Consider the following 24,690-nt stretch of genomic DNA (forward strand, 5'->3'; position numbering starts at 1 on the left):
CGAAATCCATGTAATCGGTAGATTGATATTCATTACATCAAAGCTAAACACTTGGATGTTTAGTAATTTTTTAGGTACAAAAAGTCCATACTGTGATCAAATGTCTTTGGTAAGGTAAATTCATTGCCCAAAGATAGACGAAGTAACATGTGGCACGATTTAGCACCATTCCAGTAGAAAACTTGAAGGGTGAATGATTCATCCGTCGTTTCACATAGATGTAGACTGAGGTAAATGTCAAAAAGAAACCAAAAACGAGTAAAACCGTTTCTCATCTTCACGCACGTCGATCAAGAAAGCTTCCGTTTTGTAATTCACTTTAAAACAAAGTGCATTAGGAATTTGAGAACATAAAAAAAATTAAAAAATATCCATCATGATAAGTGGGCAAGGGTCAGTTGCGAATGGCTAATATTGCGTTCCTCTCAAAAATGTTGCTTAACTCAGTGTTGAATCTCAAGGCTTGTAATAGTGAGAGTTTTATCTTTAGTATCATTGAGGCTGTGACATCGCAAAAATGAAAGAGCAATCCTATAAAGTGTAATCGGATACATGCAAAACTTTTTTGTGTTCTGGTATCTATACAATCGTGTATTGCAGTGTGCCGTCCATATTAAAAAGCTCGCTCGCTTGGGTGCTTCTTAGGATATGACTTTTATAATGTAAACCTTTATTATCGATATCTTTCGATATGCGTTATCTTGTTTATTATATTAGGTAGTTTGTTACTTTTTAGCCATGCCTTCATCGGTATTGTAACTTTCTTGCGCACAACTTTCAACTTGTTTCAGCCATTGGTTTTACCTTGTCCATTTTGTGGTTTTGGCTCCCAGAAAAGACAACCTGTAAGCTGCCGATTCAGCGGTGTTGTATGATACAATTTGTAAGTTTGAGCTCTCGGTTGCAGCCACCTTTTTTACTATTACCACCGTTTATATTCACTGGATTATTCTGCTTTCTTTGAAAAGAGCCGTTAAACCACTGGTTAATTTATTTTAAAGACAGTTAACAAAAAATACCAAAAAGTCTAACACGTTGCAAAGTAAAGTGGGTGGTGGTGGCGTGACAACGCTATGAACGGATCCATGCTGTCCCTTATTTAGTATACTAGCCATATATGTTTGGTATTCATATTGTTCTGCCGGGTAAACAAGTGGCCGCAACATTTCATGTATGGTAACTCCTTGTCATGGTTTTCTTAACAACCAAAGAATTCTGCGTGGCGTGTGTTTGATATGCAAAACGAATCATGGTGTAAGGTTTCCTAGATACAAAACAAACAAACAAACATTCTTACGCGGAAAGGAGGCTTATTACTTTCTCTTGAACGTGCTCATATTTATTAACGTAAAAGGAATAATTTGTTCCTTCCTGGATGTCGTTTGTTCAAACTTTCACTTCTTTTGTTTTTAAGTTTTCTCACATTTTTACAGATGTAACTACGTGATTAAGTTATGCAAAGTCGTTCAATGCAATTAGTAAACCTGTTTGATTTTGAATGTCATACTTGTTTAGCAGTTTTGACCAATGAACAAATTTCTTTCTTGCAATGTTGCGACTGTAGTGTTAAAAGCACTGCACTCGGTGTTTTAAGAGGTGACATTTCGATAGATCGATATCATGGTACTCAGTCTTAAAAGTGTAAAACAGGAAGCCGGCAAGAACGTCTTGGACTGTTTTATCAACAAAGTATTTTGAAAGATTTTGTGTGCCCTTTCCGAGTGAGGTTGATTCCAAATCATGTACAGGGGCAATGCAAGCTTAGCGTATATCCTTGTACCCTTATCTAACTCTGAAACGTACATCTCCGTTAATCTCTAACAACAAAACCGCACTTCACCTTTACACTGACATGTGACAATTCACTTCTTGTCAGTCTGAAGGCCTATATCTGACGGTCCTGCTATAGGAATGCACTGCCACAGTAAAGTACACACATAATGTATCGCGGTTTTGACCCTGTTATTCCTTTGATCTTTGACCAAGAAACGTTTATAAAATGTAGACTTTTGACCCATACTTTTGACACTGGTAAGGTTGCGTAGTATATTTTTGGCCAAAAAATGTAGACTTTTGATACCTCATTTTACGATAAATTGGAGAGCTTGTGTTTTGTAGTTCGATCTCTCCAGGGTACACGTGTACCCAATTGTTGGATTAGCACCGAAGGGGGCTGCTGACTATTGCCTTAGTTGTCAGTTACATTGTTTTCAGCAAGTCTGTTTCTATTTCCTGCCCACTTACCCATTTATGCAGAGTCCGTTCAAGGTGAATTGCTGTAATTTTGCAGATCGCAAGATGAAATCCTTAATCTTTAACTGCTCTCTTCTGGGGTAACTATTTCATTTTGAATCACGTTTAAGTAGCTCTGTAATTTCTGCCGTCCGTGTATCCACCTGTATGTTCGACTGTTTGGTCGTTCTATTCAAAGGCCTGACTTCAGTTTTTAGCAAATAAAGAAACTAACTAATCTAACATGCACATAGAAGACAATACTGACAACTTTGGGTGCATTGGTCACATGTTCGAAACATGTTGCTAAGTTTCAAATTGAATTTCACTTCATATCCCGAGAAGAGACGATATAGTCTATTGCATAAATCCTCAGAGAAGTAATGAACTTCATCGAACGTTAGACCCGGCAACTTTGAAAAGTACGGGCAATCAATCAAAATGAACTATGTTACAGTTTATGGGAAAGATATCGAATCTTCCAACAATAGATGGCGCTACAGACAAAACCCCAATCAGTGTCTGACCAACCATATATGGAATGACTGATTGTGCTTGGGGTGAATGTTCAGAACAAGAAGATAACAATCATGGAATTGTCGATATGTTTTTGCAATTTGTATCTGTATTGCAGCGATATTTAGAGACTAGTTAACATGGAAGCATTAGAACGTTTTATCCCAGGGTTTGCTGTAAACCAAAAATGTTGCTTACTGTCTACTTTAGCTAATAGTTATTGCGTCATCGTCAACCTGTTTTTGTAATTGGATACATGGGTCACATGTCTTAAACCATTTGATAGGTTTCATATTGAATTTCAACCAACATCCTGAAATGATATAATTGTCTGTATCTAGTTCCTAATATTTGAGAACCACGTTCAGTGCTTTTCCGTCAATAATCTAGTGATATAAAATGTTATTTCCTTGTGCAACCTTTCTCTCGCCACAGGTAGATTTTTTTCAGAGAGAGCAAGATTCTCGAATTACAACAGCATGAGAAACGAACTTGCTGCATAATTGTTCGTTTTTTATTGAACTTGTATTGTATCGACAACAAAATTTATATAATACACAAAAAGGTACCGCTAACTATTGACATGGCAGGTAAAATACTAAACATCTTCGTTCATATTCCTGAGTTCTGCACTATCGCAAATAATTGTTCTTGTTGTGACATTATTTCCCATAATGCATAAGTTTGATAGGTGTCATGATGACGTCAACGGCGACGCAAATTGAATATCTGCATATCTGCTATGCACACATAATTCAGTACAGAGTAATAGAAAAGAGTCAATTGATTTTCCAATCTCATCTATAGTACCTTCATGTTCATGTACAAGTGATCATAAATGTTGACGTCATCATTTTCTAATTTCATTACTAACATAAACATTGTCATTTTAAAGACACTTAATATTACACTTCGTCAATGAAGTCAGAAAAAGAACTTAACGAATTTCTATTCCTAATATCATAGAAAGTAGAAAGAGACTCATACCTAACATACGCCACTTACGTCAACAAGACTACATGTATAACTAATGTCGGATCATTGTATGAGGTACAAAGTACTGTTTAAGTTTGTTTAAAGTACTTATGACACACATACACAACTTATTTTGTCATCTTATCACAATTTAATGCAAATTTAACAGATTTGATACCATTTGGGAAAACAAAGCAAAGAATCTCCTTGCAATTATCCCAAACACGTTCAAATCGTGATCGCGACTGAACTAAGATACATTGAATTGTTGGCACGCCGTATTAATATGAAACACACGTAGTTATGAGCGTTGTTCGTTGAAAGGCTAATTAAGGCGAAAAGGAAAATATCAGGTTTGGTTGCATGCACGATAATGCAAGAAAGATAGTGGATTCGGAATTGAATTAACATCAATTGTTTATCCTGTGCCTAGCAAGCGGAAACTAAAGATCAGCTTGTACTTGTCCATTCATTTTTAACACAATTATTGTTAAAATAATTTTTCAATGAAAACTTGAACTCAATTCCGCTATATATGAGATACAGCGATGCCTTATAAGGATAATGTAACAATTCAGGACTCCTGGACGAAATGCATGTCGGTATATGCCATGTGTTAGTTGCGCGGGCGATCGATACTTGTACTTCGGTTGATGTATACCAATATAGCATTGGTTCCTTTACCGGTTATGACGTTGTGCGGCCTGTCCTTCCATAGCCAAAGTATTGGTCAACCAGGTATAAATTGGCATCCCTATGAATAATCAAAAATGGTGTTAATAGAAATAAACATGACTAGAGGAACTGTCAATATTTTGCTCTTTTTACTCAGCCCTCTGCGCGTTGTACCAGCTACAGATTATAAAAAACTTAGTATTTAACTTGCTAAATCGGAACATCCGTCGTTCCGAAGCGCTCACTGCTGTTCTCTATCACCCGGAGATTGTATGGCGCTCCTCGTGTATGAAAGAGAGAGGACACCATCAAGTGACTGTATCGAACGGAAGTATCAGATACTATGGCAGGGTGCGGCATGCAGTCATAATTTTGTTTTCATGGAACAGCTTGTTTCGTAACAGAATACCCCCAGACAGTTTTTCAACCAACATACAAGATGCAAATCGCAACAGAATCGTATATCATAACCATCGGTTGTCATGAACGACATTTTTAAGCACTACGCAAGCGATGAATTCTGTTTGATTCAGTGTTTTTGTATACCGATCTGTACTCACAGACCTAAAACAGGGCTGTGAAACATATTCGAATATTGCCAACGATTCCTTTTGATTTGGGGGGGGGTTAATCATACCCTGTTGCATGGTGCAATCAAGGCCTAGCACAGGTATATTCTGAAATCTGCCCCTGGATTTCACGCTATGTAAATATCGAAAGTCATTCTAAAAGTTGCTCACCTGGCCCTATAAGTGGCTAAGAATTTGCTAAGCTCTCTGTCCGATCATTAGCATGATAAGTAAAGCAACTGAGATAGACAGTATGGTTAAATGGCTCAAGGAACTTGCAGAAGACTCTGAAATAAAAATAATAATAAGAAGAAGATGAAGAAGAAAAAGGGGGAGGGGAGGAGGACAATTGCATATTGCGTAGCCTCGCTTGACCGCTACATAATTTCGTCACCTTCGCAATTTTCACTTCGTTTTGCGTTTTGTAATGCACAGTAATTGAAAGATTTAACTTCTTTGCTGAAAGGGTGATGGTAGCTTCAAATAGCTTCACAGAATGTTCATAGAGCGGCGATGATTAGTGTTTTCATTTTTATGTAGCCATTTTTACATTTAACGTAGGTTGCGGGTAACGCTAATTTTCGTACTTCGCATCGTATCTGCGCATGCTTACGAACGTTCTTTCTGCGTGCGTTCTTTCCGGAAGTGGTCTTTTTGTCGCGATATAGCATACATTTACTTTGAGGTGCGACTTTCAAATCTGGTTTGTCAAAACAGATCACAGCAAGATAGCAAACTTTGTGTAACAGGCCCGTTTTAAGTGTGACAAATGTGGGATTATTTGCAGTATTTAAGTGAACTAAACTTTATTTAATACCTATTAAAAAGTTTCAAATATATCAAACTAAATAGGGATCTGTCGCTGGAGGGCGCTTCAGTATAGCATGTTTTGCATTAAAAATGCCCATATCTTAAAAAAATCGAAATCTATATATTCTTGGACTTAATTTACGAGAGTTTAAAGAAAAAGTAGATTTCAGAACATGACATTTGTGATAAAAGTATCAAAATTTGGCCAAACTTTGCTCTTTTTATAAAAGCACTATTCATGGAAACGTTGTTATATTTTCTTATATTTTCAAAAGTAGATCACAAAACTAATATATTACAATACAGGGACTTGTGTTGTATAAAATCTGTCAAAATGTTTTTACTATATTTCAGTTTTATTATTCAAAATAACACTAGTTAATCGAATAATACAACATTTTAACCAATTTCAGCTAAATGTTTCCGCGGGACAACATAAAGGGCGCCATATCTCCAAAATTTGCATGGGTACCCCATCTTTTTTTTTTATTTTTAACGTTTCATCTCATCCCAGACATCTCTTGAAAGTTTCAGAAAAATCCTGATTAAAGTCACTGTTAGCCGCAATCTACCTTAATATGTCGGGAAGTTGGTGTTTTAAATATATCATTGAGCCCAATGGTTTTATATCTCAAGCCTAGGCTATCAACTGTGGTCGCCCACATCAAGTTAAAGTAGGTTTTGCAAGTTAGAGAAAAGTGGAAAACAAGATTGGGATATCAGTAGATAGGGAAATATGATATTACTGGATAATGATGGGTGCGACTGACGGGAGAACTTACATGAAAACGGAAGCTAAGGAAAAAATTAGAAATGCTCAAAATAGCACACGTATCATGATGACAGCTTAGCCCCATAAATCTCTCTGGTCACGAATTGAAACACTCAACCGTATCAGAAACTGTGGTCATCTGGTATTTATGCTGCAATATCACAATTATTAGCCCACTTTTATATGTTAGAGAGTCGAAAGGCCAACTTTTTATGTAGCTGTAACCGAATTTAACTTCGCACCGCCATGGGCTTTTTTCCTAGGTTATTTCGTAGAAGGCGTATCTTGTTGGACCAAATTGCTACAATTACTCTTTCAGACATGTCAGGCTATTATGAAAATGAAACGTTTGTAAACAAATTGGAAAAAACGATCAGGAAAAGGGTGTGAACGGCCAAGATTATCCTTATTCACGATTATAAAATGATTGAAAACACTCCGCAGAATGAATGAGATAAATGAGCAGCTTTGTTACCTGTTGTAGCTGCAACAGTCATCGTGGTATTGGAGCGTGTGGGAGTAGCTTCTGCTGTTGGGCTGCTGCCACTCATCCCGTTCATGGTCTTTTCTGTTGAACCTGGAGCAGAGAGAGAGAGAGAACACAGTTTTATGAAACGATATCCACACTAAATTACTGATATGCTGTGTCAGAACGTCGATCATGGCAATGATTAACTGAAAACACCGACGCTGTCGCGATATTTGGCTGCATGTTAGGGGTCCAGGATAACAAATTTGGTTTCGATTCATACATATTTTACTACTTTGCATTTTTCGTATTATTTCAAGAGTCTAGTAGTGCACATGTTTACGTTTTGTTTTTTTTACTTTTTGCGGAAAACAATAATTCTGATAATATTTCACTGCGACGACCCAAGAATATGAATTGACTTCCCACATCAGAATTTCAAAACATTGACTAATCGTAGTCCGAACTTCTGAACTGGAAAGAGGCTCGTGTTTTGTATGTTATATACATAGTGTAAAATATGAAATCACAAAGTAGTACGCCAAGACACATTTTTCCACATAAATTTTAAAAGCTTCTCTCCCTCATGGTAAAGCCAGAGATACAGTGTTATTGGCTCTTCTTTTCAAGACAAAAGACGCTAAGAGTGATTTCTACCATTATATGGCTGTAATGTATCAGTCATTTTTTTTTCAAAAACACTTACAAAGAATGAAGTCCATGCGGGTGTGCATCATGCTATAAAAGCGAACACGAAATTATATCCAGACAAACGTCCAATCAGACAAAAATCCAATCAGTGTCTGACCAGACACATTGTGAATGACTGATTGTACGGGTGTTGACTGTTCAGAACAAGAGGATAACAATCAAAGTATATCATTATCAACATTGGACTTGTCGATATACTTTTGCAATTTGTATCTCTATTGCAGCGATATTTAAAGACTAGTTAACATTAAAGCGTTAGAACTTTTTATCCCAGGGTTTGCTGTAAACCAAAAATGTTGCTTACTGTCTACTTTAGCTAATAGTTATTGCGCCACCGTGAACCTCTTTTTGTCATTGTGCACATGGGTCTCATGTCTGAAACCATTTGATAGGTTCCATATTGAATTTCAACCCACATCCTAAAATGATATAATTGTCTGTATCTAGTTCCTAATACTTGAGAACCACGTTCAGTGCTTTTCCGTCAATAATCTAGTGATATAAAATGTTATTTCCTTGTGCAACCTTTCTCTCGCCACAGGTGAACTTCAAATTGGATTTTTTCAGAGAGAGCAAGATACTCGAATTACAACAGCATGAGAAACGAACTTGCTTCATAATTGTTCGTTTTTTATTAAACTTGTATCGTATCGACAACAAAATGTATATAACACACAAAAAGGTACCGCTAACTATTGACATGGCAGGTAAAATACAAAACATCTTCGTTCATGTTTAGTACCTTCATGTTCATGGACAAGTGATCATAAATGTTGACGTCATCATTTTCTTATTCCATTACTAACATAAACATTGTCATTTTAGAAATACTTAACATTACACTACGTCAATGAAGTCAGAAAAAGAACTTGGCGAATTTCTATTCCTAATAACATAGACAGTAGAAAGAGACTCATACCTAACATGCGCCACTAACGTCAACAAGACTACATGCATAACTAATTTGGGACAGTGTATGAGATACAAAGTACTGTTTAAGTTTGTTTAAAGTACTTACGACACACACACACACATAACTTATTTTGTCATCTAATCACAATTTAACGCAAATTTAACAGACTTGATACTATTTGAAATAAACAAGCAAAGAATCTCCGTGCAATTATCCGAAACAAGTTCAAATCGTGATCGTGACTGAACTATGATACTTTGAACTGTTGGCACGCCGTATTAATATGAAACGCACGTAGTTATGAGCGTTCATTCGACTGACTGTTTGTCTCGTTGTTCGTTGAAAGGCTAATTTAAATGGAAAATGTCTAGGGTTGGTTGCATGCATGATAATGCAAGAAAGATAGTGGAATTGAATTAACATCAATTGTTTATCTTGTGATTATGGCTTTGCTATAATCATTGTTAACGTCTGGAGGGACACGGGGAAAAGGGTTTAGACCTTGCCATGTATGGTCACCATGCGTCACTACTCCTACTACTTGCTGGATGCACTTGAGACGTAACCTTATCTACCAACCGCCTTCATTTACCGTTATCTAAACAACTTGCGTCACCCTTTCCACGTCATTATCCATGCGCATATCAGTGTGATCAAAGCTACAGATCGTCCATTTCAACTTCTGCCACGCTCAAGTTCACACCACAAATTTCACCATGCCAAAAACGAAGAAAAGCAGGGGCCGCGCATAGGCGGCCACCCGTACATCGGCGAGGGCGAAGAGACGCCCAGCGCACCTCGACAAATACCTACTACCCCAGTCAGTACCGACGGAAACCACACCAACCAACCCTGCCGGTGGCACGCTGACAACCGCCACAGCGGCAGGTGATACAGGTATGTCAGACCATGTCGCCAAACTAATAGAAACCGGCATTGCAAGCGCCATTGATTCAATCCGACGTGAACTACGGCAGCCAACCAACACCACAGCACCAGCGCCTATCCCGACGCCCAACCTGCAAGTCCAGCCAACTGATACAGGCGTTGGTGCACTATCACCTGCTTCAGTCGGACCGACGACGCTCGCCGCTCCGTCCAGCTCGCTGCTTACTCAAGCCCACCCAAGTAATCATCTCGCTAATCACGTTAATGGATATCAACCCGCCATTACAGCTGCCCCACCCGACTTGACCACCAGTGGTGGCGCTGCGCACATCCGGGACCACCCTACCGATGGCAGCGCACCTCATAACAACAACCCGGACAATATGGCTGCACCCTACGTTCAACCCGCCCAGCCAGCTGGTCACAATGCACCGCCATGGCGCCCACCACCTAGAGCCGGGCCAACGGGCAAATCTTCTGCAGCAATACCCCCAGCCGACCTGCTACTGCCATGCATCGATCAATCAACACTCAACGCCTTGGCTAACCTCGGTAAGTTCATCGAATTTGGTGACTTGAACCCAGATGCCCTAGCTCCCAACTCAACCCAGGCTACCAAGACACAAGTAGCTTTCGATCCCCACAACCGTGGCGTAGCCACATTCACAACCGAGATGAAGCGGAAAACTATCGATGACTTTGACACCTGGTTACAGTGCTTCCTCGTCTTTTTCTCATATCGAACATTCTACTACCCACATTTGGCGATCCCCATGGCCACATACCTTCGTTTCCTCGCCTCCAAAGCTGCTGCCTACAAGCCGGAGGCCTGGCTCACGTACGACAAATTCTTCCACCTGTACGCTGCCCGCTACCCAGACAGGGCCAACTGGAGCAAGCCAAACCCAGACCTCAATTTCCAGCACTTCCTCAACCAGCCGCACCTCCTGCGTCCTTCCTGCTTCGCCTGTGGCCACATGGTCATGTGAAGGCCGACTGCCCTAACCTACACAGCTGCAACACCAACCCATTCTACTGGGAGAGCCCAGCAAACAAGAAACAGTACGACGAACCTCAGGTATGTCGATCTTTCAACCGAGGCTCATGCAAGACCACCTGCCAATATGGTAGGCTACACAAGTGCTCCGTGGTACGCGACCAACCATAATGCTCTGCAACACCGCCAAAGCACCAAACAAGAGACCCCCCAGCCCTTTCAAGGGAGCGACCATCCACACAGCGACAATCGCAATGCTACAGCTGACAACACCAATCAACCTCACTAAGCTTTCAGCTGCCCTGCACGACCACCCGCATAAACAATTCACAGCCTCATCCACGACCTCACCCATGGTGCCGACATCAGCTCCAGTGGGAACCAAACACCGCGCTACACTCACAACTCCAGTCAGCAACGATCAACCTGGCCACACAATTGGCCCTTTTGCTGTACCACCTCTGCCATGGGATGGCAAGAAAATGGAAAGAGATGTACCCAATATTAGTCGCCTGTTCAATTTGGGGACACGGCTTCCGCGGTGGTGCCGCCACAACCACCGCCAAAGCCGGCTTACCTGGCTCGCTCATAAAGACACTGGGCAGATAGAGGAGTGACACGTACCAGATCTACATCATGACACCACAGGAGATCCTTGACATAGTACCGAAGGTATATACTCGCAACTTGCCAACAATTCGACGTAGGACTCCGTTCTCGGTGGACAATGCCAATGATGTAATGACGCTACATGAACTGTAGAGACATGAAACGTTAGGAACAATGAACATATACTATTAGAAATCTCCCAATGGCGCATGGTCAACACAGGGGGGGGGCTGCTTTACTGCCGCACCGCAGTCATGCATGCCCGCGGTTTGGCCATAATTTGGGGGGTACTGTCATGGGTCTGCTGTGGGCAACTGGTAGCATGTTGCCCAATGCATGGTACCGAGAGTCCGGTACTGCCATCCAGGCTGCTATGACGCCTCATCGCCCCCACCATGGCAGTACATGCATAACCCCGGATTTCGGCAAAACACTCCCCGTTTGCGTTTGCGTTAATGGGTGATTATGGCTTTGCTATAATCATTGTTAACATCTGGAGGGACACGGGAAAAAGGGTTTAGACCTTGCCATGTATGGGTCACCATGTGTCACTATTCCTACTACTTGCTGGATGCACTCGAGACGTAACCTTATATACCAACCGCCTTCATTTACCATTATCTAAACAACTTGCGTCACCTTTTCCACGTCATTATCCATGCGCATACCAGTGTGATCAAAGCTACAGATCATCCATTTCAACTTCTGCCATGCTCAAGTTCACACCAGAAAATTCCCACCCACCCTCCGCTAGAAAAAAAGCCTCGCTGCAGGCTAGCAGCTCACAATAAAAGATACTGTATGTCTCGAGGATCTATATCGCTTAATTTACACAATAAAGTTCCAGGGGGGTACTGTCATGGGTCTGCTGTGGGTGACTGGTAGCACGTTGCCCGATGCAAGGTACCGAGAGCCCGGTACTGCCATCCAGGCTGCTATGACGCCTCGTCGCCCCTGCCATGGCAGTACATGCATAACCTCGGATTTCGACCAAACACTTGTCTCCGTGTCATTCCTTTGCATTAACTTATGCCTAGCAAGCGGAAACGGAAGATCAGCTTGTACTTGTTCAGCCATTTTTAACGCAGTAATTGTTAAAATAATAGTTCAATGAAAACTCTTGCTCATTTCCGCTATACATGAGATACAGAGATGCCTTATGAGGATTTCTGTGAGAGTTCAGGATTCTTGGACGAAATTTATGTTGGTTGACGCCATGTGCTAGTTGTAAGGGCGATCGATACTTGTACTTTGGTTGATGTATACCAACGAAACATTGGTCCCTATACTGATAATGACGTTGTGCGGCCTGTCCTTCCATGGCCAAAGTATTGGTCAATCAGGTATAAATTGGCATCCCTATAAAGGATCAAAAATGGTGTTAATAGAAATAAACGTGACTAGAGGAACTGTCAATATTTTGCTCTTTTTACTCAGCCCTCTGCGTTGCACCAGCTACAGTTTATAAAAACGTAACATTTAACGTGCTTAATCGGAACATCCGTCGTTCTGAAACGCTCACGGCTGTTCTCTATCACCCGGAGATTGCATGGCACTCCCAGTGTATGAAACACAGAGAGAGGACACCATCAAGTGACTGTATCGAACGGAAGTATCAGATACTATGGCAGGGTGCGGCATGCAGTCATAATTTTGTTTTCACGGAACAGCTTGTTTCGTAACAGAATACCCCCAGACAGTTTTTCAACCAACATACAAGATGCAAATCGCAACAGAATCATATATCATAACCATCGGTTGTCATAAACGACATTTTAAGCATTACACAAGCGATGAATTCTGTCTGCTTCAGTATTTCTGTATACCGATCTGTACTGACAGACCTAAAACAGGGCTGTGAGAACATCATTTAAATCTAGCTAACGATTCCTTTTGACTTTGGTGGTTTAAATCATACCCTGTTGCATGCTGCAATCAAGGCCTAGCACAGGTATATTCTGAAATCTGCCTCTGGATTTCATGCTATGTAAATATCGAGAGTCATTCTAAAAGTCGCTCACCTGGGCTTATAAGTGGCTCAGAATTTGCTAAGCACTCTGTCCGATCATTAGCATGATAAGTAAAGCAACTGACATAGACAGTATGGTTAAATGGCTCAAGGAACTTGCAGAAGACTCTGAAATAATAATATTAATAATAAGAAGAAGAAGAAGATTTTTGATTTTTCAATTGAACGTTTATTACTAAAATTAATCTCCTGTACAGAAAAGTACATATCAAATCAGTTCAAATTTTGAGACGAAAAGCAAAAAGAAATCTGACAAACGCGTAATAGCAAATGATGGTCAATTACTGAAAATACTAAGCAAAGTTGGACTATAAAAAATCAGCAAAAACTGCAGAATGGCAATGACACTAATGCTTGAGCGAGACCGAGAGAACTGGTGAAAAGGCAAACAGGTAGATATATCATTTGCAACATGGGGAAAGATACCAATCAATTAAATATGAAAAAGCACACTTCTGTCATTGACAGAAGGCAAGATGCGAGGTGCACGAAAATTCTCCACTAAATAGGAGAAAGCCAAACAAACTTCCGAAACAAGAAAACAGCGACAGAAAATTGCAAAGAAAAAGAACAAGAACACCTTACATCTTGCAGAAAAATGCCGCCTAACCGCCAATGAGAAGGGACATGCCAACCCAGAATTTTCTCAACTGACTTCCCCCTCTCAATCCGAGGAGTACTGTGCCCAGGACGAGTTAGGTATTGGCAAAAGGGAAAGTGTGCTTAGAGGTGAAAGCACACTAAAGAAAGAAATGTTCACAACAAAATTGAATCAATAGTAATTATTCCATCAATGTCTACGGAAGCAATGATGTCATGAACACACCAAATGTTTTTGAAAGCACCTATGATTGAATTGAGCGTGAAGTAATTGTATTCTTCTAAAATGCGGGAACAAACTCGTCTTTTGAAAACAGAAACAAGCATTTTACCGGTTGAGGAATTATGATCATTAATTGCATTTCGTCTCGTCACATGAATTGCAATTTTAGCTGTCATAAAAAGAAAATTTAACAGCACAAATGTATTCTTGTCCATGTACGATTTATCAAAGGGTGGGCCTAAAATAAACTATCAGTATAAAATCTTGCATTCCTGACCAAGAAAACGGTGACAGAGTTTACGAAGGAGAATGAACAAAGGAGAAAGACGAGGGCATTCTAAATGTGTAAAATGTCATCTCTGGCACTACAGAAAACACAATCAGAGGAGGGGCTGTAGATAGAATGGAACATAAACGAGCCAGTTGCGTACGCACCATGGAGAAGACGCCATTGAAGATCTCCTTCTTTTTTGGAATTGGACTGAGATAACAAGAAGTGAACAATTTTCAGGAAGTGAAAGCAGATCTCTCCAAGTTGTATCTTGACGTTTATTGTTCCCATGAAAATTGGACATAATCAAAATTGGACATAATCAAGAGTTTATATATGCTACCCATTTCAAATTTATACAAAGGACTATTCAAAATAATATAGTCATCAGTGCCTTTACAAATAAGTTCAAACGATTACGAAGGACGATGACAAGAATGAATGTCATCCAAATCAATTTCCTCTTCAAATGGCTATACTGTCAAGATTTTGTTTGATTCCAATCACAGGGAATGGAAAAACAGTATTTGTTAAAATTCTATCTGAATGAATAGAAACAATGTTATTAAACTGGCTTGGGGAACACCAAGATTTTTTGAAAGGATCAAAAAGATCTCCAACTTTTGTAATACCAGCTCTGATAAAGTGACTAACAAGAGTACTATCAAGAGGATTTGTAAAACTAACACAATCGTTAAAAAAGGGCTTCATGAAAAATATCTTTGATTGAAAGGGGTCCACCTTTTCTCATGAAAATACATGACATCGAGACTCTCGAAAGTTCAAGATAAAATTTAGGCAGAAATTCTGGAACAGATTGAAAATTCACTGTAAATAGTTGAGAGGTGTTATTGAGATTATCAACACTTCGAAAATAAAAATCAGCAAACAAAAATGAAGGGTGATTCAGACCTGAATACAGATATCTTTGAAGATAATTTAATCTGAAAGCTTTCAAACGTGAAGAGAGATCGATAAGATTTTGTCCTCCTAACTTCAATGGAGCAAAAACTGATGGCCTTGGCAACCAGTGTTTTCCTTGCAAGAAGAAATCAAGAATTTTGTGCTGAATTTCATCAATGATAAAAGCAGGAGGACAGAGGGAAAAAAGCGATGAAAGAGGTTGGTTGCAGCAAGTTGATTAATAACGATAACACGGCCTTGGAATGATATAGCAGGAGCATATCTATTCCACCAAGATTACTTATTATCAATCCTGGTAACACACTCACTCCAGTTTTTGGAAAAATACTCGTTACTGTTGCCCAATAGAATTTCAAGCGGGTGATCAGCACGCCCATGCCAGGAGCCAACCCAAAGCTCTTTGGAGTGACGATAGTTACCTTTGCATTACTGGCATGCTCATAGACGGAAAACAAATATTTAAACCTCAAAAAATCAGTATCACAAGTAACAAGAGTATTAACGTCATCAGCATAAGCTGAAAGTTTACATTTACGATCACCTGAATTTGGAATCATAACACCTTGAATATTGTCATCTTGTCTTATTCTGTGTAAAAGAGGTTCAATAACAATTGCATACAGCTGACCTGATAATGAGCAACCTTGCGTTATACCACGTGCAAACTAAACAGGAGCAGTAGGGGAACTGTTAACACGGACAAGACTATCAGTTTCTGTATACAAAAGTTTAATAAAATTGATGAAATTTCCACCAAACCCGAACCCATGCAGAGTTTGAAAAAGATAATGATGACTGACACGATCAAAAGCTTTTTCCTGACCTAAAAAGAATACCAAGAGGAAGATTCATGTGATTATGAAAATGAATGCAATCTCTAATTAAATGAATATTGTCAGAAATCTGTCTGCCTGGCAGAGTATGACTTTGATCTACATGAATGATATCTTGCAAAACTTGTTACAAGCGAAGCCATAAAGATTTATTGAAAATTTTATAATCAGAGCAAAGCAAACTGATAGGTCTCCAGTTCTTAAGAAGGGAGTGATCACCTTGTTTCGGAAGGAGTGTGATAACAGCTCTACGACAGGACGTTGGAAGAAAGCCATCGGAAATTGACTTTTGAAAAACCTGATGAAAATCTTTCCCCAGAAGGGACCAGAATTTTTTATAAAATTCACAAGGTATGCAATGTTCTTGAGTGCAAAGGTGTAATCATCAACAAGACTAATTGGTTCATTATGTTGAGTAACTTTGTCAGCAGGTAATTGAGGGAAATCATGAAGCAAAGTATTTTGTGCTTCAGGTGAAACAGGCTCAGCAGTAAAGAGGTTTGGATAAAACTGGCGAGTAAGTTGACGAATTTCTCTCTGTCTAACAGGTCTTTTTGTTGATGATACCTTGTTTCCAGAGAAGGCTGAGTACGAATCAATGTTTCAAAAGTACGAATTTCCTCAATAAGCTTTTGTTTGAACGTTTAAAGTCAGCGCTGTATTGCTGACTTAATTCTTTACTCTTTTGTTTCCTATATCCCACCAAGACTGAAGAGAAGAAAACCTATCCTTCTCATTACGCCAACCTTCCCAGAATTCCTCAATTAAAGTACAGTAATTTTCATCATTAAGAAGACTAGTTATGAGACACAAAACTGGATTTTTATTGACACTCGAATTCATAGTTAAAACAAGAGAAACAAGAGAGTGATCAGATAAATCAGTAGGAGAGTCAATAGACAGATTTATTTTCGAAGTCAACCTCTTGTTGATGAAGAAAGTATCAATGCGACTTTTTTGCTCTCCTCTCTGCCACGTAAAATTTTGAGCCTGATTATGAAAATACCGCCAGGCATCAGAAAGCTTACAACAATGGACAAGCGAAGAAAATACTTGTGAAGACTTTAAATGAGTTTCAATATGAGACGACCTGTCTAAATTAGGAACAAGAGTACAATTAAAATATCCCCCTATAACAATATTTTCATTGTCAAGATCAAAATCAAGGAGAAATTTACGAAGACTGTGAAAGAAAATACAATGGTCATCTCCATTTGAAGGAGCATAAATATTGAGCAAATGAAAGGAAGTGTCATCCATCTTAATATGCAAATGAAGTAGACGATCCTTGACGACACTTTTTACAGAAACAACATCAATATTTTTTGTTTCGCGGAAACAGCACTGCCACCCCAGCAGAGTTACTGGTACCATGTGAGAAGTGAATAGGCGCGTGCCAAACGACTTGCTACTGAGCGTGATTAGCCACTGTAGAATGAGTTCCTTGTAAAAAATAAAAATCAGCGTGATGATTGGACTTCAATGAAGACAAAATGTTGTATCATTTTAAAGAATCATGGCAACCATTTACGTTCCAAGAAATGAAACTTGCCATCACTAGACAAGCAAAAACAAGAACGATTTTACTTCCCATATTTAGTAATTGCCAAGCTTTTACATTGTATAATATATTATTGTAACTTTGCCACAAGTTTATGGAAATGAACTCTTTGTTTTCTAGTAACATGATCTGGCCTGCGTAAAATAATTGCAATCATACCAATCCATAATCCAATGACATTAGGTCAGAATTCGTAAGACAATAGTGATCTTGATGGGTGCGGCTAACTGGCAGGTACGCTTACCCATTCCGGACACCTGGTACCACCACTGTTTCGTGGTTCAAGATGGCCCCATTGCCTTTAAATTTGTCATCATCTATATGTTCCTTGGACCTGGTAAATTTCAAAGTTTACCTTGAATGATAACGATTATTGGACCTGATTTGATGTCTATTGTAAACATAGACACAAAACAGCACAGAATAGACAGGAAATAGACGGTGCACAAGCAAAGTCATATTCATGAAGGAAAGATATATGGACCTCTAGCCAGAAGACCAAGAAGTGATGTCAGGTGTTTCCAAAATAGTAAGCGCACCCTGTCCCACATGTGGCACCCGCCATATATCAATCTGTAAGTCAGGTAGGTAGTGGTCACTAAGGCCCTATGTCACCGATGCCATCAGCAATCATTCGTTGAAGAGATATATTGTATTTATCTACCAGCTTGCGATACCTACCAAAAAGCGTTTGAATGTAGAGACAAGTCTTGCTCTGGTTAACAAATAACTTTATGAGAACTTTGAAATCTGAGCAGTAATCTTTACATTTTTCTATCATATTTTAGAGCCTTTAATATCTTCTAAAAACTCAAGAAAATTAGACGGCTTGATTTGCAGCTTTTCCTGAAATTCTGATAAGTCAGAAATTTCAGACGAAAAATACTCATTATCATGATCGGAAATTTCGCTGAGAACATCGTAATGTTTTCACTCCTGACCAAATAAACTGACTTTGAGAAACTTTTCTTGGAGACTAAGACTGAGAAGTAAATAAATCCTGAGACTCATTCATATTGACACCTGAAAAAGGAGTCTCAGGAAACTCAAGGGACTGAGACTGAACTAGTGAAGATGATGACGATGAAGGGGGGGGGGGTCAAATGATAAAACAGGAGTTGAGGGGAGCGGTGAGAACGAAGGCGAAGCAGGGGTTTGTACCCTGTCTTCATCGGCATGGACGTTTGCAGCAGAGTTAACACCTTTTTCTTTCTCTTGAGCGTCAGTAGGTTGACTGTTTTTACTGGTGAGAGGTCTTTGATCTACAGAATTTTTATCAATATGACATTAAACTGGTCCAATAATCATTTCCATTCAAGGTAATATATTATCAGGTCCATGGGACAGTTGTGATTTACAAATTTAAGTAGGACAATCCTGAACCTCTGATAATTAGTGGTGGTACCAGGTGTCCTGAATGGGTAAGCGTTCCCTGCTAGCATGCTACACCCGTCAGGATGTCAACAGATGTGTCTCTGTGAGCGGACTCTCATTGTGCCTCATTGTTTTCAACAAAGCGAGTTCACGTTGAGGCGTTACTCGAAGTTGAGGTGTTAATTTCTGGAGTATTCATATGTTGATCAACACCTTCATTTGCATTTTCTTGACTTTCAACAACATCCGTACTGTGGCCTCTCAGCTAGGCGACTGATGCCGTATGTTGTGGGTTCGAATCCGATTGAAAACTATCCGAATTTTCTACCCTGGGTAGGTAACACTGCTGGTGGACAGAATTGTCCCCGAGGTTATCGTTCGCCCAGTTAAAGCGATGAAATTCCTTTCTTCGCTTCGATAAAGTGTGTATGTGCGATGTATGATAGTGAGCATGCGTGCGTGAGTGCTTCACGAACTCTACAACGTGTTGAGCGGTCTCAGTCAGAAAAATGTAACAACTTAGCCGGCTATTGAACCACTCTTTTTTGGGAGTGGAGATTTAGCCGAGTGGTTCTGTACTGTGGCCTCTCAGCTAGGCGACTGATGCCGTATGTTGTGGGTTCGAATCCGATTGAAAACTATCCGAATTTTCTACCCTGGGTAGGTAACACTGCTGGTGGACAGAATTGTCCCCGAGGTTATCGTTCGCCCAGTTAAAGCGATGAAATTAGTTTCTTCGCTTCGATAAAGTGTGTATGTGCGATGTATGATAGTGAGCATGCGTGCGTGAGTGCTTCACGAACTCTACAACGTGTTGAGCGGTCTCAGTCAGAAAAATGTAACAACTTAGCCGGCTATTGAACCACTCTTTTTTGGGAGTGGAGATTTAGCCGAATGGTTCTGTCTGTGGCCTCTCAGCTAGGCGACTGATCCCGTATGTTGTGGGTTCGAATCCGATTGAAAACTATCCGTATTTTCTACCCTGGGTTGGTAACACTGCTGGTGGACAGAATTGTCCCCGAGGTTATCGTTCGCCCAGTTAAAGTGATGAAATTCGTTTCTTCGCTTCGATAAAGTGTGTATGTGCGATGTATGATAGTGAGCATGCGTGCGTGAGTGCTTCACGAACTCTACAACGTGTTGAGCGGTCTCAGTCAGAAAAATGTAACAACTTAGCCGGCTATTGAACCACTCTTTTTTGGGAGTGGAGATTTAGCCGAGTGGTTCTGTCTGTGGCCTCTCAGCTAGGCGACTGATGCCGTATGTTGTGGGTTCGAATCCGATTGAAAACTATCCGAATTTCATCCACACAGGTATTGTTTTTCTGAACATTTTAGTGTCATTATCGTTGTTTTCTGACAATCTATAATCATGATAGTTAGGACAACGTTTACTTTACGGGTATGACCTTTTAGTCCACAATGAAAACAATGCAGTTCATCGACTGATACGTAAAAGGAATAAAAACGATCATCATATTTGATCTGAATTACACCACTCTGATGTTCTCATTGTGTAGCAAAACATGAACTTGTCATCTAAACGACTTCAGATGCTTCAGCGAAGGGTTTCGCAACCAAGAGTGATTGCTTTCATATGTCCAACATCTCTACCAAGTTTCCATATATATTCCTCCAAAACTTCATCAGGAATGAAAGGAAGAACATTTGACAGAATTAATTTTGAAGCCGGTTCCACCATGTGTTGCACATCGACTAATTCACCAAACAAAATGAACTTCGATTCAACAATGCTTTCAACATTACCGAGTGTTGCTAAGAACACAACAACAGAATTATTCATACTAGATGCAGCAATAACATTTTCACTTCCGACTTTCTTTGCAATCTCTTCAACATAGCTGTCAACAGGAACACCTTCAATATCAGTACACCTAACAGCATGCTTGCGTGTCAGATTCTGAAATGGCTTGTCCTCCCGGGCGGCAATATTGCCGAACACGGGTTAACAAATGACAAAAAATAAAATCGAAGGACATCCACCTAGTCGAAGATGAAACAGGACAGGAAACAAGACCAAAAAGAACTAAACACTACTCACAACACAAACTGATGACAATTGACGAAGGATGGCACTTCTCACTGGTAGAAAATCAAAACAAGTAGGAGCCCTAATTCTGTACGTCTATCCAATATGACGGAAGAAGAAGATTTTTAATTTTTCAAATGAACGTTTATTACTAAAATTAATCTCCTGTACAGAAAAGTACCTATCAAATCAATTCAAATTTTGAGACGAAAAGCAAAAACAGAAATCTGACAAATGCGTTATAGCAAATGATGGTCAATTATTGGAAATACTGAGCAAAGTTGGACTATAAAAAATCAGCAAAAAGAAGAAGAAGAAGAAGAAGAAGAAGAAGATGAAGAAGAAAAAGGGGAGGAGGAGGAGGACAATTGCATATTGCGTAGGCTCGCCTGGCCGCTACATAATTTTGTTACCTTCGCAATTTTCACTTAGTTTTACGCTTTGTAATGCACATTAATTGAAAGATTTAACTTTTTTGCTGAAAGGGTGATGGTAGCTTCAAATACCTTCACAGAATGTTCATTGAGGCACGATGATTAGTGATTTCATTTTGATTATCCTTATTCACGATTATAAAGTCGTAATGAAAACACTCCGAGAATGAATGAGATAAATGAGCAGCTTTGTTACCTGTTGTAGCTGCAACAGTCATCGTGGTATTGGAGCGTGTGGGAGTAGCTTCTGCTCTTGGGCGGCTGCCACTCATCCCGTTCATGGTCTTTTCTGTTGAACCTGGAGCAGGAGAGAGAGAACACAGTTTTATGAAACGATATCCACACTAAATTACTGATATGCTGTGTCAGAACGTCGATCATGGCAATGATTAACTGAAAATACCGACGCTGTCGCGATATTTGGCTGCATGTTAGGGGTCCAGGATAACAACTTTGGTTTCAATGCATACATATTTAACAACTTTCCATTTTTCGTATTATTTCAAGAGTCTAGATTTGCACATGTTTACAGTTTTTTAAATAATTTTTGCGGAAAATAATAATTCTGATAATATTTCACTGCGACGACCCAAGAATATGAATTGACTTCCCACATCAGAATTTTAAAACATTGACTAATCGTAGTCCGAACTTCTGAACTGGAAAGAGGCTCGTGTTTTGTATGTTATATACATAGTGTAAAATATGAAATCACAAAATAGTATGCCAAGACACATTTTTCCACATAAATTTTAAAGGCTCGTGGTAAAGCCAAAGATACACTGTTCTTAGCTCTTCTTATCAAGACAAAAGATGCTACGAGTGATTTCCACCATTATACGGCTGTAATGTATCAGTCATTTTTTTTTCAAAGCTATAAAATAGTCCATGCGAGTGTGCATCATGTTATAAAAGCGAACATGAAATTATATCCAAACAATCTTTTACCTCACAATTAAAGTAGTACGCACCTAAAAAGTGAAAGTGCAAGACATAACTTTAACTCAAACTTTCCGCAAGGAATCTTTAATCGTTCGCTTTAAAACTCCAAGAATATAACTCTGGGGTCGCCATGCACAATTTGGTACTAGATAAACAAATTTCCCAAGCTTTACCAATATTTGGTATTCAAAATGGCCGTCATCCCTGTATTAACTCCACAGACAAAATATTTGATTTTCAGAAAAACTAAGATGGTAACAAGTTTTCTTACACCGAGAGCCTTAAATGAGCCCCAACATGTGGTACATTAGAAAGGCATTGTAAAAGTACGAATATATGGCCCAGAGGCGCATTCTATACCTTATAATAAACAAAATCAACACAAGGAAATAGTGGAACGCGGCAGCATTTGTGGTAGATTTTGAATCATTTTTGAAAAATTTACTCGATAAAAGCAGAAGCAGCGAAGCATTGAGGCATAAAGTGAGATTTCCTGCTTAACATTTTCTGTTAAAATGGTTACTTTTTATAAACAACAGAGAGTGAAAATGAATGTACTTACTGCTCTGACATGACGAAGGTGTCACCAGGCTTATGGTTATTGTGAAGGCCATCAACGCAGCCACTAGCAGTTGACGCCTGCAACAAAAATGTGTATACATTATTTCGCCGGTAGAGACAAGAACTAGAAATACTGGGCGCCATTGTAAACGAGACAGAAGCAACAAAAGATTGTACAACAAATAGAAGAGCTTGTCCCATCATCTTACTTACCCTATAACAAACAATTTCTTTGTTTCAGGATTACACGCCCCGAAAGTGAGAGACTAAACTGTTGTTCAAACTTCCTCAATGACACTTTCAACCCTTCTCTTACTAAATCATAAATAAAAAATCACGGGTCTCTAAGCAAATTTTGGTATGAAAGAAAAAAAATACCCAATATTGATATTTAGAATTCAATATGGCCGCCATCGCCATGTTAACTCTATATGGGAAAATTAAATTTAGATTTTATAATTAAATAAGATGGTGGAAACTTTACCCACTGCAAGCGCTTCAAAATGAGTCCCCACATGTGGTAGAGCAGAAAAGCATCGGAAAAGATTTGAGAGTCCGAATATGTATCCCCGAGGCGTATTCTACCTTTAAGGTAGCAATAGAGGCTTTCTCTGGTCACACTATTTTTATGTCCTATAGATTCACAAATGCTCTTTACTTTCAAGAAGTCCTGATCAGTAATAATTGATTATGCAATTGGACTTTGCGAGCATAAACTGCAAACAAGATGGGGAGTTATGGGGTGTATTGTCGAGGGATCGGCTGACCTCGTAAACCCCATGCCATGAGGGATGTTACGCATCCATTGGACAAAGATAAAACATGCAACATCTAAAATACAACGTTTTATTACACCATGGAGTACCTCGACCATCTGCGTTAGTTCTTATTGCATTACTTTGTCAAATATTTGTTCGTCATTTATTTTTTCTGTCGGCGTTCTGACCTTCACCACAAAGTAAAGATACTCGATTCATTTACTGATTAGCAGATACAATTGACGCATAACGGGCGGGGAATGTAAAGAACTGACGAGCAGAAACAAATATTTTCATAAAGAAGCAACCAGATTAACAAGCAGGGAGAAATCGACTGGAGCAAAAGGTCAACATTACAGTCACATTTTTGCCAAATATCCTGGTTGAATGCGAATATAAATGACCAAGAAGTTATAGCCAGTGATTTTTGAGAAATCAAATCGAACCCTGATCTGAATGACAAGTAGGCAAATACTCGGGTTAAATTATTTCTGTGTCACAGTTGACTGTAAATATAGTCGACTGGAAAACGGTGTCACATCTTGCTAGTCCTATTTCTCCACAAGACAGCTTGGTGCACAATGGACCAACAGTCATTATGTCTTCGTAGATCGTGTTGGGTGAGACGCAAGTTCATGCATCGAAAGATAATTCTTCATAGCAACTTCTGAAGCGTGGCCTTATTCGAATTGATATCAGAGAGGATGTAACCCGACCCGTGAACTTTCTATCACATCTACATATGGAGAGGCAGGGTACGGTTAATAGTGACCATGCTCTTTCGCCCACCCTAAGAAAACATTATTGTGAATACAGACCTCATCATGGTGAATTCTTCTTATCCTGTGTTGACGACTTGATCCTCTGGAGTGAATACACAGAGCCTATGTAGAAGATATTTATATGAATAGGTTGTCAAACGAATCCGGGGGAAACCAGAATAGAAGCATGCAGGGATGCAAGGACTATTTCGAGAAACCAGTCAACAACTTTTC

The 24,690-nt window shown here is 39.5% G+C and overlaps 1 protein-coding gene across 2 annotated transcripts; it reads right to left on the bottom strand.

Moving 5' to 3' along the window:
* Nucleotides 1–3,247: 3,247 nt before the first annotated feature.
* Nucleotides 3,248–24,667, bottom strand: LOC139114253 (uncharacterized). 2 transcript variants are annotated; one of them, XM_070675837.1, is made up of 6 exons: nt 24,514–24,667; nt 22,939–23,015; nt 21,631–21,723; nt 7,025–7,126; nt 5,139–5,254; nt 3,248–4,477 (listed from the first exon to the last, which is right to left on the bottom strand). In XM_070675837.1, the coding sequence occupies exons 1-5, from the start codon at nt 24,519–24,521 to the stop codon at nt 5,166–5,168; spliced, it is 369 nt and encodes a 122-aa protein (XP_070531938.1). In that variant the 5' UTR covers nt 24,522–24,667; the 3' UTR covers nt 3,248–4,477; nt 5,139–5,165. The 2 variants fall into 2 exon arrangements, with proteins under 2 accessions (XP_070531938.1, XP_070531937.1); XM_070675836.1 differs by having other exon boundaries at nt 21,631–21,732.
* Nucleotides 24,668–24,690: the final 23 nt, after the last annotated feature.

Source organism: Ptychodera flava, chromosome 16 (genome assembly GCF_041260155.1).
Source record: "Ptychodera flava strain L36383 chromosome 16, AS_Pfla_20210202, whole genome shotgun sequence".
Classification (NCBI taxonomy): domain Eukaryota; kingdom Metazoa; phylum Hemichordata; class Enteropneusta; family Ptychoderidae; genus Ptychodera; species Ptychodera flava.

Coding starts and splice junctions, on each gene's coding strand:
- LOC139114253 (XM_070675836.1), bottom strand. Junction 21,733..22,938: donor ACCTTCGTCATGTCAGAGCA/GTAAGTACATTC, acceptor CTCCTGCTCCAG/GTTCAACAGAAAAGACCATG. Junction 5,255..7,024: donor GACTGTTGCAGCTACAACAG/GTAACAAAGCTG, acceptor TTTTTATTTCAG/AGTCTTCTGCAAGTTCCTTG.